This window comes from Athene noctua, chromosome 1, assembly GCF_965140245.1.
Source record: "Athene noctua chromosome 1, bAthNoc1.hap1.1, whole genome shotgun sequence".
In the NCBI taxonomy this organism is placed as follows: domain Eukaryota; kingdom Metazoa; phylum Chordata; class Aves; order Strigiformes; family Strigidae; genus Athene; species Athene noctua.
In genome coordinates, this window is record NC_134037.1 from 53,557,017 (window position 1) to 53,572,709 (window position 15,693).

The 15,693-nt window shown below is 36.0% G+C and overlaps 1 protein-coding gene across 2 annotated transcripts in view; it reads left to right on the top strand.

The window, feature by feature from the left end:
- The window catches only part of SLC16A10 (solute carrier family 16 member 10), a 78,427-nt gene extending 63,516 nt beyond the window's left edge, over positions 1 to 14,911 (top strand). The window contains exons 4-7 of one of the 2 annotated variants that reach the window (XM_074896168.1): positions 5,385 to 5,528; positions 8,133 to 8,361; positions 9,575 to 9,761; positions 14,443 to 14,911. In XM_074896168.1, the coding sequence (XP_074752269.1) occupies positions 5,385 to 5,528; positions 8,133 to 8,361; positions 9,575 to 9,761; positions 14,443 to 14,515 (633 nt within the window). In that variant the 3' untranslated portion in view covers positions 14,516 to 14,911. Of the gene's footprint in view, positions 1 to 5,384; positions 5,529 to 8,132; positions 8,362 to 9,574 lie in introns of both variants that reach the window. The other variant, XM_074896169.1, reaches the window with a different exon arrangement.
- Positions 14,912 to 15,693: the final 782 nt, after the last annotated feature.

Genomic DNA, 15,693 nt, shown 5'->3' on the forward strand with positions numbered 1-15,693 from the left:
GCTATCAGTTGCCTGTTTTGACCTCTGGGATCATACTCTTTCACATGCTCTTAAAGATAATGCTAACAGCTTTAAGATTTTATTTTTTTATCATTTAGGGCAAATTTCTTCAGGACTAGTTATTTTGGGGGAGAAAACCAACTAAACAATTTTAGCTATGTAATTGTCAACCCGAGTTTTTCTTAATCTAATTTTAATTCTTAACCTTTTTATGTTAGGCTTAACAGTTAACCTGTTAACTGTTATGTTCAGTTTTACTTAAAAAATTCAGATTACATTTGTTCTGAATTCTTATGATGTATGGATTATTCTGTTTAATATGCTCAATGAAATAATAGAAAATTTCCTGACTGTCATGTAATAATCACCTTGTTTCTTTGATTCTCTCCTTGTTCATTATGTAGATTAAATTGAACAGGAATAGAAAGAGAGGTATTATTGTCGTGGCAAGTATGTAAACTGGAATTATCTTGAAGATGTATATATGCATATTTTTGTCATGTGAAGACATTTCCAAAAAATGCTATTGTAGCCATCTCAGGATGATGACACTCCCTTAAAAATGGGTCTGCATTAGGTATTAGTGATGCTACTTTGTGTCTCTTAACATGATGATCATCATCATTTCAGTAGGTGTTCAGGAGTCGAGCTGCTGCTTATTTTGCTAGTTTTGGACTCAGTAAAAGTTTCTTTGGAGTCTGAACCAGAAAAGTATTTGCATTAAATGATCTTCCTTGTTTCTAGTGTCATACAGTTCTCTGACAAACAAGTTTATTTTTCTGATTCTCCACACCCCTCCTCCCCCATCCCCCCATTTTGTGGTGAGTTCTTATATTAGAGAATAAACAGTGACTTCTCCAGAGTTACTTTATGCTCTGTTTTTCAGAACGTCCTGAAACTTTTAATCTTCCAGAACAGTTCACTGCAAAGTTCTTGACAAATCTGCATCGAAGCACCAGTTAGTATTTCTCTCTAGGCCCTTGAAGGAATCAGCTTGTTAGGCATGTGGTTGACTTGTTCATTGAAGGAAGGCTGCTGTGTGATGGCACCAACAGCCCGGAAAGATCTGTACATAGTCAGTAAGGCTGCTGTTCTTTTCTCAGGACATGTGTGTGAAATAAACCTAAGCTTTTTCTCAGGATCTAATTGTAGTCTTGATGAGCACCAGCATAATCTTTCTACATACACCCACTCCAGTTGTGTCCCGTCAGTTGCTAATACCCTTACTTGGACATACACTTCATTTATTTTTGTCTTTTGCCTTTTTTGCACTTGCAGCTTAGAAAAAACCCCAAACCTTGAGTGATGGAATGACAAGGTCATAATACTACAAATAATACTGAATGGGTTTTTGAAGGCCATGGTAGTAAAAGTCAAATCAATAGATTATGGATGTATTGCCATGCCTAGATTGATGGCTAAATCTCTTAGGTTATACAAGTCTAGAAATATTTTGCGTGTCTGGATATAAAATTGCTGCATGACTAAGGCGGCTAACTAGCACTGAAAAAAACAGTATTATTAAAACATTTCTGGATATTACAAATGCTTATACCTCAGGGCAGATTCCATACCATGAGCTCTATGATAGATTCAGTCTTTGATCACAGTTTTTGCCTGTAAGGTTATGTTTTAGACTCATCTGACACCTCATGCTAAACTTCATCTTTGTTACTTACAGACATGGCTCACCACTTTGTGTTTCCAGGAATCACAGTTTTGCCTGGATTTCTATAAGACTTGTACATTTCTGGAAGGCATGAAGAGTAAGTTTATACAGGCTATCCTTTCTCTTTTCCTGTCAGGGAAAGAAAAATCAAAACCAAAAGAATCCCCCTGTCAGCTCTTTCAGGAAACTGTTAAATTGGAACAGTTATGAATAATATCTCCAATTTATGACGGGTACTAGCATTGCTCTGTATATGTCTCGTTTTATCCTTACACTGGTTCTGAATGAAAGTGTTAGACATTGGGACTTGCATCAGAACTGTAGACAATGCTGATTTTCACGTGCTCGAACTTTTCTATGTTGTATGTTGCTGTTTGCCACCTCTTTCAATGAGAAAGAGATTGCACTGAATTTAGCCTGCTAAAGCTTTACTACTTTGGGAATTCCCAAAATGGAATATACGCAGGAAGAAAACAGTTGACAGAGAATTGTTTCTTACTAGTTCATTACCACTTCTTTTAGATTCAGGTTCTCTGTGTTTGGAAAAAGCTATGCTTAGATTGTTCTGTCTTTGATTCAGTGCATGAATATAGCTGAAATACGTGTGCATTGAATGGAAGATCTTGGCAAAGTCTGGGATAGAGAGAGGTTAGCTAAAACAGTGTATCTGAAAGCATTCCAGCCACTACCAAGTGGCTAATCTTTCTTTTATCCTAGCGGTAATGAGAATTCGGACAGTAAGATCTGTGTTTGTACGCATTACCGTAATAATAGAGAGCAAGAGTATAAGGTAGAATGCTGGTGCCAGGTATGCATTCAGTTATATTGTTCCCTGTCTATGTCTTGACTTTGAAAATTGGATTGTACAAAGATAATTTATCTTGAAATAGTAAAGCAGCCATTCTAGTTAGGAAATTTTGTATTGGTTGGCTCAGGCAAAATTATAGGCCTTTTCTCTGATTGGAAAAAAATCAGACCTGCAATTCAGCATGCACAGAGTGAGGAGCTAGCTACGTTACTGAGAACAGGTAAAACCCATAGGGAAATGATTTTGATGTGCCTGGGTCAGAGTCTCATAATGACAGCCTGTATAGTTCTGCAATGACAAGAGCATTAATGCTTGAGATACTGCCTGCGAAGGTTCACAAGTAATTGCCTATCATGGGATTTTTGAGTAGTTCTATCAGCTAAAAATCTGTGGAAATCTGATTCTCTTTTTTGTTACTTCATCATAAATAAATATATTTAACCTGTAGTTACAAGAAATGTCTCTAAGTCCATAATGAGTTAGCACTTACAGTACTGAATTAATCCTGAATCACTGTATTTTTAGATAGTCAGTTAATACTGCTGCTACAGCTTACTTAGTGACTGTATCACTGAAGATTGAATACGCTGTTAAGGATCAGAGGGTCAGCTCTGAGATCAGATGGGGTTGCTCAGGGCTTTGTGCACCTGGGTCTGGAAAAAACCTCCAAGGAAGGAGACCAAACAAGCTCTCTGGGCAGCTTGTGCCACTGCCTTCTGCCCTCCTGGGGAAAAAGTTTCCCCTTGCATCTAGTTGGCAGCTCTCTTTAAGGTTATGATGTGCTTAAGAGGAGTGAAAGCTTTAAAAAAAAATTTACTACTTTAGATATTTTAAGATCGAGATGAGTAGCAATTATTTTCCTACTTAAGGAGTTGTTTGAATCCAATATTTCCCCCCATAAATTAAAGAGGACGGCATTTTGCCCTCAGAGTGCAGCTTTGAGAAATTCAGTTACTCAGTTGCAGATGGCAGGGTTAATAGTTATCTAGATGTAGAGCTTTATCTTACCTCTTGAAAAGCCTCTGTGGAGTGTATGAATCAGGTCTGCTAATTAAACAAGCTGGAGGCTGCAGAAACATGGAAGTGGAACAGGTGGCAAGAATGGCAGAAAATACCTTGGCTTCTCTCCTCAGCTAGGCCAGCAGGTGTTGACAGGCACATAGGGGTAGGAAAACTGTCAGCTTTTCTTCTTCTCACCTTTGACAGAAAGGGAATAAATAGAACAAGTTATCTTTCATGTTTAAATATCATTACAGTTGAAAAATTTCATCAGATTCTGTTCCCAAATGTATCTTAAAAAGCAAAGAACAAAATAAACTCAAGAAATGGAAAGAACAAGCATCTGTTTCCAATTGAAGTTAAAAGTTATTCTTTAAAAACAAAACAAAACCACTAACCTTTATTTTTTCATTTCTGACAAAATAAATCATATTGGACAAATTACTATTAAATTTAGTAGACTTTCCATCACATGTAAACAAAACCCAACTGATTTTATACTTAAGAAAATTGCCATCACTCAGCAAATCCTGTTTATGTTGGAAAAAGAGGCTCAGCTTGTGTATTAACACTCTGGCCAGGAAAGAATCTTGGCTATTTTGCTCTAGGAGTAGTTACTAAAACAGAACTTCCCCATTTTATATATAGGAAATTAAGGGTTCTTTAGTTTGGTATCAGAATTAATAACAAAAGTTGGTGTGCAGCTTTTGCTATCCAGGCCTGTCAGCCTGTGGTCACCTTGTCTCTCAAATATTTCTTTTTTACTACACATTTACTTAAAATCAGTTTATTCTGTTTGCTTCTTCACACCTGAGTCTTTAGAGTTTCTTGTCTGGAGCTCGTTATGAGCACAAGGGATTGCAGGTCTATGTAAATGATTTCTACATCTTCTTATGACCACTTTAGCATATGTGGTATCGCCAAGTGTGTTTCAATAAAGTTATTGTGCAAAATCCATTCTTATGGGTAATTTATGGTCTTCATGGTCGATTTAAAAAAAACCCCTACAAACCAATAAAACTGTGGAACAAGGAAGAATATTTTAAAAAAATCTCTAAATCCATCAAGCCAGTCGTGATTTTTTTTTTTTTTTTATGTGACTTGAAAGGTTAAAATTACTGCTAGTGGTCGTTCATCCCATTGTAGTTGATGTGAGGGCTGTCAGTTGCTTTACTCCTTTAGGTTGAAGTGGCTGATAAATCGTTCTTCGAGTCTGCCCCTTTGATAGCTGCACCCTCTCCTAGAAGTGCTTGCTGTTGTGTTTGGCACCGCAGGTGGTTCCTGCTTCTCTTCCTCCTTGCCCCTGGATGTGATGGTGATTGTGGATGTCGGGATGAGGCAGTCTGGAGGGCCCCTCCTACTTGCATTGTCTGGCCTCCAACTCTCTGCCTCTCTGCTTCTCGCTCCTGTCCTTGAGCTATGTTACAAGTTTGAGAGCATGTATCTGTCTTCATGCACAGAACAGTGCTGCAGTGACACTCATTAATCAACCTTCGGACCTGAAAGCATGCCCCAGCTGGTGAATCGACCAGTTCTGCACAGCCCGGGCGAATTCTGTGCTATGTTAAATCTATAATTAGTAAATTAAATGTGGCTGGGGAGAGCATTTCTAGATTCTCTTCAAATTTCTTGGTATTAGACGAACTCTTGTTTTCTTAAGTTCCTTAATTGTGAATAAAGGAACAACATGTTTCAGATTGGTTTTATTGTATTGCATTTAATACTGATAATCCAGTGCAAAATTTATTCTAAAATCTGTAAAAGCAGAGTAAGTTAGTTGACCATTTCTACGTAGCCATATTTGTAAGTTTGAGATTCACAGATTATTTCTATTTAACTCAAGTTTCCTAAACTTTATCTTCCTTTTCACTAAAGCCAGTTTATTTTCTCCATCCTCTTTTTAAACAGATGAAGCATGTAAAAGACAGATTTGGTGACAGTGTGCCAGAAGAAGTGCTTCTGCTGTGTCTGGGCATTACTTCAGGAGTTGGCAGATTGATTTTTGGCAGAGTTGCCGATTATATTCCCGGTGCAAGAAAAGTTTATTTACAGGTATGTCTTCACACCATGCTGAAGGAATATACAAATGATATTCTGAAGGCTTTGGTTGAAGTACTTACTATTAAGCAGAATTAACTGATTGGAGATTCAAATCTGAGAAATTTCAAACCTCTAGAAAACTTTATGATTTTTGATACTAGGAGCCTTTGGTGCAAAGTTCACAAATGTCTGATTGTTTTTTTCCTCTTTTTAATGCTAAGGAAACATGTCTACTATCTGCTGGCTGTTTTCAGCTGGGAATGAAAGAAATTACTAGTCATTAGCATGTGAGTGAGAAAACCCTTGGGGATTCTTTAGATTCTGCTTTTCTTGTTTTATCCCATGATTTCATGATGATTGCAGAAAAATTATTTTTTTTTTTTTTCCTATGCTCCTCCATTAAGGATTTAGGTTCTCTTTAACTTTTGATGTGTGGTAATTTGGTGTCACATGTATTCTGTTCATAGTGCACACTGGTAAAGCCACGGTAATATAAGTAGTGCTTAGTTGAGGAGATTTGGCTGAATTGAAGGGTCACAGCTTCCAGAAATGCTGAAGCTTGGGGATGAGGATGATACCCCCTCCACACTTATAAACAATTTTTTTTTTTTTTTTGAGACAGTAGCAATGTTATCAACCACTGGCTGTTCTTGTTTTATTGTTTTAAAATTAGTAACAAGGGAGACATCTAATGGCCATTATCTGTACTACATTACTGAAAAGAACAATTCTTAGGAAAACACCACCTTTCTGAAGATGGGGAGTATTTGTTGCCATAGTTATATACATTTAGGTTCCCTGATGATAGAGACTGGGACTGTATCTCATTCATTTGCATTTGATACCTATTGTTACACTTTAAGGAAGTATGAATATTAAGATTAAAAAATGAAAAGGCAGCATTGAGATGTTACATATGATTTACAAAGCAGAAATACCAAACTTGCAGTAAAGGTACAAGCTTTTTTATTCTTTTCCTTGAATAGCTAGAACTGAAAATGATGGACTTGTTTAGGGCATGAACTAGGATGCTTCTGAGTACTTTGGCTTCACCTAATTTTAAGAAGGAAAAACATTAACTTTTGCTAAGCCATGCCCCAGCACCTTCAGCTCTCCTGTTTCAAAGGAGCATTTTTGATGAAAAGTGAATATTCACCTCAAGTATTATTCTAGATTGCCAAACAGTTCATACTATCATCCTATCTCATGCAAAAAATATTTAAAAATTAATTTTGACTAATGCAAATGAAATCTCTTTTCTCTTAGAACTTTACTGTCTCGTAATTGAACAGCTTACAAGAGTTCTACCCAGCCAGCTCATCTTTCTGTTTTTGCATTCTTTCTTACAGACCTGTTTTGATGGATTTTGCTTTATAAATTCTCTTTAGGAACAGAATGATGCATTTTGTCTCTTCTAGATACAAATTTTAGTGATTCAGGTTTTAGTGCCGCTTTTACCATGGTATGATAATACAAAGAATCTGGTCAACAATATCTTGTTTAGGGTCTGTCTACAGATAACCACATTACTACTTAGAAACTCATCTCAATATTTGTATCTTTTGTATTGGAATACACAGAACTGGTAATTTCTTCACTTTATCCTTAAGTTCCTGTAAGAAGCCCAGTTTTTCAGTGTTTGTATTTCTATACCATACTTAAGATGCTTCACAGCAGTTTTTGATTAATATGCTAAATAAAGTACATTACCTAAAAGAATTATTATGCTGTCCTGAAAATTGTTTCATGTAGCTGTCTGCTTAAAGACTTTCCCTAATGAAGTGACTGATTTGATGTCAGTTACCTGTCAAAAAAATGTGATGTCTAGTAGTTTTTAAGTGACCTTGTTTTTCTTTAATGGTCTACAAGTGACAAATGCATACTGCATATGTCTTGTTTGGAAAATGTTTGTGCAGTTAGGTGGGACATTGGTTTCCTATGCTGACATATGGATGATGCACAAGCAAAACTCTTACCTTTTTTATTTTCTTTTTAATTCTGCTTTGTCTTGCTGGAAGACAGAGTATTATTCATTTAATTTACAACAAACAAATAATAATTTTAGATTAAGATTACAATATTTTTGTAAGTATGGATGCCTACAGGAATACAGCAAGATAGCTTTGTGTGGAAAAAAATTGAAATGAGGCTTTAAAATACCATCTCTGTATATAAGCACCCTGACGTAATCACTCCTAACAGTGATATTTTTACTTAAAATTACAACAGTGAGGAGTCTAATTGTAGTGTTTCAGCTATATTAAACTTTTGATATTTTTGTGACTTTCATTTGTGAAAAGAGCAGATAGTAACTTTTCAAAAAATGTTGGTGCATGAGAAATGACCTTACATAATCACTGCAGGATAGTTGATTACAGATGCATTTTGTGAAATGGGCAGTGGAATTTCTTTAATTCCATGTCATGACAGTTATATGTGTTTGTTTTTATCTTGGTATGTGACTTCTGATGGTGGCAATCCATGGAGAATGCTTATATTTATTTTAAAGTAGAGAGAGACAATTCACTACAAATGCAAGAAAGCTCATTTGTTCCCTTAATCTTTGCTTATTTGATGCACCGTGTTCTTATATTTTTTTTCTTTGGTCATGTTTAGGTGGCCTCATTCTTCTTTATTGGCCTGATGTCTATGATGATTCCACTGTGCCACATCTTTGGAGGTCTCATTGCCGTCTGTCTCTTCATGGGCCTGTTTGATGGGTGCTTCATTTGCATTATGGCTCCTATTGCCTTTGAGCTTGTTGGGGCTCAGGATGTCTCCCAGGCCATAGGATTTCTCCTAGGACTCATGTCAATACCTATGACAGTTGGTCCACCCATTGCAGGTAAGTATAGATACGGTCTGTAGCTGCAAATATGCTTCTGTGGTTGCATGACCTTTTGGCCATATTTTCTGTTCTTACATCGTATGGAGTGCGCTTACATTGGAAGCTTTCTTGGTGTGTGCTCCAGAATATATGGTGCACATAACTGCTGCTCATGGGTTATTAATTTACTGTACTCTTTAAAGTTCGCTTCAGTCTTTTTTTATTAAGTTACACAGATGTGAAACATTCCTCAGAAGAAAGATAGGTTTCCAGTTGGATTGAGGACCTGACATTTTCCAGGCTGTTGAGGTGACAGCCTATATGTTGATTTTTACATGAGGACTCAAAAATTAAAATCTGAAAATTAATTGGACTCCAAAATTTTCTCATACAAAAACAATTGTGAGGATAAAAGGTGCAGTCACTTTAATTTCTTCTTTTAAGTAGGAACACTGGCTTTTTGCATTTCTTGATGGGGGACTGTTAGACAAAGTACAGATTTTGAAGATGAAAATCGGAAGTTCTCTGGGAGGTGGAAATAGCGTAAGCTATAATCCTTACCACTGATGATTTTCAATCGTAATTTACCCGAAGGTCTTGTGAGTGCTACTGAAAGATAGTAAGCTCAGTAAGACATAACTGAACCATGCAGCATTATAAAGAACAACATTTTAAAGCTACGACAGCATAGATTAGGCACTTTTTGATATGGATACACTATCACAGCTATTAATTCTTAAACAGAATTTGATTAATGGGAGGAGTTTTGAGAGAGCAGTTAGAGTGAATTGTTGGAAAACACTTTTTAATAAGAGGCTACCAGGAACGCAATATATGCAGTATACCTAGAATAAGATTAAGAGGCACCTTGATCAAAGGCAACTGTTAACCAAAAGAAGGAGGATTTCTCCAAGTCTATTGCAAGATTCATGTACTGGAGAACCTGAAATGAGCAACTTTCAGATAGGAAATATGGTACATGTTTTTAATGATGGGTGGTAACTAAGCAGTTGAGTGGTGACATACTGAGTTCTTTGTTACCTGGAGTCTTTAAATCAACTCTGGAATACCTTTCTACCTATATATACACACCTATATTTGGCCATCGGTCAGATTAGCGGCTATAATAATCTGTGCCAGCATTCGAGTTTCGAAATCCAAAGAAAAGACCGGGTTTTTGTAGATTCCCGAGGCCCCGTTATTTATCAGTGGTAACTTTCTGTCTCTACAGGTTTGCTATATGATCACCTCGGCACCTATGATGTAGCATTCTACCTGGCTGGAGTCCCTCCAATTATTGGTGGAGCTATATTATGCTTCATCCCCTGGGTTCATGAACGGCAGAACTTAAAAGGAAGACCAAAACGTGTTGATGGAGAAACTACTGAGAAGATGTTGGAAAATGAAAGCACTTTGGCGTTGGACACTACAGAAAAGCCAGTCAAAGAAATGGAATCTGGGGTTTGATGCTTTCTTTTCCTGTACCAACCCAACCTTCTTCTACCAAAGCTAGATTTGTACTTTTTGGCTTAAGATACTATATGATACTGAAGAAGTCTTGAACTATCGCTGAAATTGCAAAACTGCTATAAGAATCTTTTCTACCATTGAACTTTTTTTGATGAGCTGTTGAGTTTGATTTCAAGCCACATTTTCAAGGTATTTGAAGTTTTGTAGCATTAGTGTGTACGCGCGTAGTGATTCTGTGTGTGAAGAGAATATTTTTCTAATTCAGCAGAACCTATTTCTGCAAGAGTGAAAGCTGGTTTTGGTTCACTGAACCAGGATTCTTCAATAACTTCTATGGTTCATCCAATGCAGGCGCACCCATGGGTGTTTGTGCTGGAAAATGTAGTAGCTCTTAAGACTGATTTGGTCTTTTGAAGTTTCTCATGCTGTTTTACAGTCTTCTACGATTCTATATCATGAAAATCCATATGCATATTTTTGTTTCCCTTAACTCTTGCTGAAATAATTTTGCATTAGAAAGCTAAATTATTAAACATCTGTTTTATTTTCTCTAAATACCCCAGCCTCTTCAGTTTGCTTTAAACACTCGCCTGTTTTTGCATTCTCCTTTTCACAGTAGCCCAAGTGAAGAACGTTAAAGGATAAAATTTTTGATGGGCACAGGTTTTGAGTGTGTGCAAAATAAGCTCCGAGCGCAAACACATTCAGAAGTGAAGCTGCTGAATGATAGATTCTTTTTTTATTTGGTGAAGGCAATACTGTTAATGCATATGTGTGTATCTTTTTTTTCAGCTCAACCTCAGAATAGCTGACAGTTTTGAAGTTGTACTGACAGTGATACTTTGGAGCAGTATTGTGAATTGGACTAAATTTCGAATTATTCTGTTGTACTTGTTAGGTTCTTTATTCTTAAAAACAAGACAGCTTTAAAGGATACATTCTAAGTGCAATAATAAGTTGGTTTTACCATGGAAATATACACGAGCTATTAAAATGACATTCAGCAATTAAAGATTTTTGCACTAAGTGAACATGCAGGTTTATTATAGGTCTTTATAGCTGTGTTCAATTGCACATAGGATATAGCTCCATATTTTTTTCAAATATAAAGAAATGTCTTTGCATGTCCTATTTCTTGCTTCATGTACTAGACGTATGACCCTATTGGTATTCTTAAGTATTATGCACTGTTTGTCAAGCAGGTATTTCTGAAAATCTTTCTCTGAAAAATATTTGAAAGCATAATACTTTGAGGTGAAAACACTGCTTTTCAGTTTATCCTAAACCACTTCCAAATACATTGTTTATTTGTGGATATGGATCAGCAATGCAATGGAATACTTAATCATTCGTTATTTCAAGTCCATTCAATACCAATAATTTTCATTTTCTTGTTTAGAAATGTCATAGCAAACTAAATGTGATCTGAAGAAAAAAAATGCAGATTTTATGTGCATTTTCTTAATTAGCAACAATACCTGTTCTTTACATAAACCATGGAGGCATACTGTTTTAAAGTTATAACCTTTGTTGTCTTTTCTATTTTTATTATTTTTTTGTCTCCAGAGTTGTAGTAAATTGCTCAGAAAGCCTAGATACATTTGTGATATAAAACATTATATTAGCAATACTATTGCGTGGAATGTTTACATCTATCAACTTACAGAAGTCCTTTAAATATAATAATGCAAAGCATCCTAATTATCGGAGACCAAAGCTCATACCTTTTTTTATATTGCAGAATTTCAATCCTGCTTTACACGAGTGAGGTTTAAAAGAATCTGATCTTAAAATGTTAGAGGTGTATGGGAGGAACTTGGAGGTGGAAAAAACCCAAACCAATCTGTAAATCAGAGGTCCCTTTAGGTTCACTGGGACTTGTGCTTCTGCACCTCATGAGTACTCCTAAAAATGAAATTAAAATATTCATAGTATTGTTAATTAAAATGTCTACAAAATGCTGCCTTCATTATAAGAATGTTAACAGCCTCTGCTGTTAGGATCTGGAGTACTCTGTAGAACATGTTATTCAGTATTAACTTTTATTTGCAATGTAAAAGGTGTTGAGTAAGTGTGGCAAAAGCCCCTTGTTATGAAAAATTAGTATTCATCATGGATCTTGTTTTGTGTGTTTTTAGCATTGAGTTTTTAACCAAAAACGAGGCTGCTTTTTAGCACTGATGCAATTTGATATTGTGATGTAAATGTGGCATCTTCCTGACTTGCTGCTCTGTATCTATTTAATTATCTGGGAGAGAATATAAAATAATTGTTGCTAAGTTTTAGAAATGATACAGAAATAGTATAACAGTAGTATGGATTAATTATTGCCATACCCTTTAAAAATATATCTATATAAAAATCCAAACTCTTGTATTTGAGTTACTAAAAATGTAAATTATGCTCACAAATATGAAGGACAGCTTTTTTTAAAAAAACCAACAACCCAGAGTCTCCAGGAAGAGGGTATGAGTGAATAATTGTTTAGGAGTAATTACTATATTAAAAACAGCTTGTGAATGGGATGTCAGACAAGAGGGAAGCAGAGTCAGGGGTAAAGAAGCTATGCTGGTGTGATGATGTTGGAATAATGAACCTATTTCTGATGTTGGTGCTTGTTTTACAACAGTGCTGAAACTGGAAGGCTTCAGAAAAAAATGATTTTTTTTAAATACCTTTCAGAAAAGTAAATGAATGCATGAGAATTCTGTTGGCATCTTTACTGTTAGCTTGCATCTATGGGGAAAATGTCCAATAGAAAATGTTCTTTATTGGACATAAGCAAAAGAAGATTGTGTCCTAAAGCTATATAAGGTGCAGTTCAAATGAAAGTAAAATTCAGATTGTTAGCGGTGAGGCTAACCAACCATTGAGAAACTTATTTAGAGATATACTGGATTCTACATGCCCTGAGGTTTTAAAAATGAGGTTAGCTGTCTCCCTTAAAAAAGCCCCCAACAAAACCCAACCCAAAACACAAAAACCCCAACACAAATAGCAACTATTTAGTACATTTGTGAAAAAATGATTGAATAATATAGAAATGGTTGCTATTCTGAAAACCAGATGAAAAGAGAGCCAAATATTAAATTTTATATTGACTGAATAAATGTAAATTTTTTGTAACAAAATTTACTTTTAGGTGTGAAAATCTTCATGGGAAACCTGCTGAACTCATATTTTGATGACCTAATTCATGCCAGATTTAATCTTGTTGGGGTTAGATTGTAAAATGACAATACTAGTTTAGTTGAAGAAAACCCTTCAATGATTCAGATGTATCCCTCCCTTGAGAACCATTCTTAGACTACTTACTTTTCATAGGCATTGCTCTCCCATCCTATAAACAAGGTTATTGTCTTTTTTTCATTAGATGTTCTCAGGGTAAGCTTCAGAAGTGGGTAGAAAGAGATTCACTTAAAATGGCAGTGTGAAATTTCTAGTGCTACTTGATGCTGTTGCTTAATACACCAAATCTTGACAGCAAGACTAATTTTGAGCAAGGAGTTGGTTTTATGTATGGCTGACACGTCTTTTCAGTAGGTATGAGATCCTTGTAAATCTTAAAATAGCTGTTCAGCAAAGAGTTTGAAATAATGAAAACCATTCAGGTTCCTATTTACATCAAAGCTATGCAACAATATACAATGTACACTTAATAAAAAAAGTATTGTTAGATTCATTCTGGCTACATGATAGAAGACCTGCACAAGTCTCAAACCAAGACTTCAAATTAACATGCTCTTAGAAATTATTGCATCCAGATCTTTGTCTGTTCAGCATTAACATTTTTAAATTTTTTTAAAGTATTTCCAGCAATCATATGGAATCTTTCCTAAATTGCTCGTCAAAGATGACATAGCCATTCTGTGGCCATCCTTCAGGATATTCAGTATCAGATGAAGCAGACAACTGATATTTTTCTCCTTTGCTTCTTCATGCGCAATGTCTGGGTATATATATTCCCCCCTTCCCTTTGGAGACACTGGATTGTCAAAGCTGATACACACACCATACTGGATATGGATAGTACTTCTCGGCCTTCTGTTCTCAACTTCTTCCCTGCATTAAACTTCTGAATAGCTATGGCCTGATCAGACTAGGCAAGTTTTTGTGAAGTGGGAGATGTGAGGTTGAATTGGCTCCCAAGAGTGCTGAAGGCAGTTCTCACACATACTAGTTGAACGCTTTGATCGCACTCTTAATGTGTAAAAAATGTACACTGCCATTTTAAAGCAAAAAAGCCCATCTCGATTCTTTGCATCAGGTAGTACATGCCCAAGGGACAGGAGATGCTTCCTTGCAGCCCCGAAGGAAGTATAAGGGTGGGAATCAACGCTGCTATCCTTAGGATCATCCTTACGGGTTAGCTTAAGCAGCCGGGTTCTCACCGTGCTGGCATGGGGCACCTCCGTGCTTTGCTGCTTGCTGAGCAGGGAGCAGAGGTGCTGCCTTGTTTGGGGCCCCAGTTCCCCTCCGGGGAGCTGGAAGTGTTATGGAAGCTGACTGTTAGGCATCTTAATTCTGCCAGAAGTGACCCTCTGATATTAAGAAAATGTGTATGTATGTATATATAAATGCAATGTGTTTTCAGCAGGGCATATACAAACATTCTGCATTTAACTACAGGAGCTGTAGCACTGGAATGTGGGAGACAGCTTCAGAAAAAGTAATTATTTTCATTTGTGTGTTTCGCTGTTGACAAGCACAACACCATTACAGTTCCAGACAGCCAGTGAGTTTCTAGTCACGTAAACTTTGGCATATTTTCATTATGCCTTTTAGTCTTTTATATATATATATACACTGTGTCAACTTTTTTAATGTTTCAGAACTGTGTGGGCTAAGATTAGAGTGATTTTATACTAAAAATGTGGTCTAATATTGATAACACTGACATGTTTAAGTATCTTTATAGACATATTTTGTATGTTGGTTTTGATATTAAAGGATACACATTTTGCTAGCCTTAACTCCATTCTTTTAAAGTTCTGCTTTGTTAGAAGGGTAAGAAATGAATGTCTAATGTTTTTCATGGTGCTAAAGTAACTGTGATCGGTCTCAAATTATTCAGAATAAAGATGGTAGTTCTTAAGTGCCCCATTTGTTATTGCATGCATCATTTTGAGTCTTGTTCACCTGTAAAACTTGTCATTTTTTAAAAGTAATTTTGTGTTCTGGTAATTATTGAATTTCATGTCCAGACTTTTGTACAAAAGTCTTTACAGCTTTTATTACCACTTTGTTCTGACTGGAATGTCCCCATTAGATTTGCTTCTAAATTAATATATGACACAACCCATTTCCTTCTGATTGCACTGATGATCCATTTTAAGACCAGCGGTTTATAAACCTCAACTACTGACTTCCAGAGCTACATGCTTATGAAAATTTTATTGTCTATTCTATTTTCCATTCTGAGGTTTAATATCAAACTTATGGAACAGGCAAAAGTAAAGTTGAGGGAGGGAAACTGGTAGAATAAACTTGAGTGGCATTTTGAGAAAACCGTATTTTTTGCTTCATGAACTGCCAGTGTAATTCAGTGGACCTTTGATCATTTACTGGCCTGCTGCCAATTTCACCTTGGCTTACCTTGGCAGTATGAAGTGTTTCCTTATTGACAGCTTCAGTAAATCGCAGGAGTTCATTCACCTTTTCTTTGTAGTAGAGCCAAATATTTCATTTTCTTTAATAAACATATCTAATGATAAGGGGGAAATATTCTCATTCCACCTGGGGTTATTCTCTAGACTATTTGTATTTCAAACTAAAATTTGAAAAAATATGCCTGAAACTTTTATAAGAGCCTGAGTGCTGTTGCCATTTGTACATTCTCAAGGTAGGAAACCTCTTTGTAAGTATGTAAAACAAAAATGA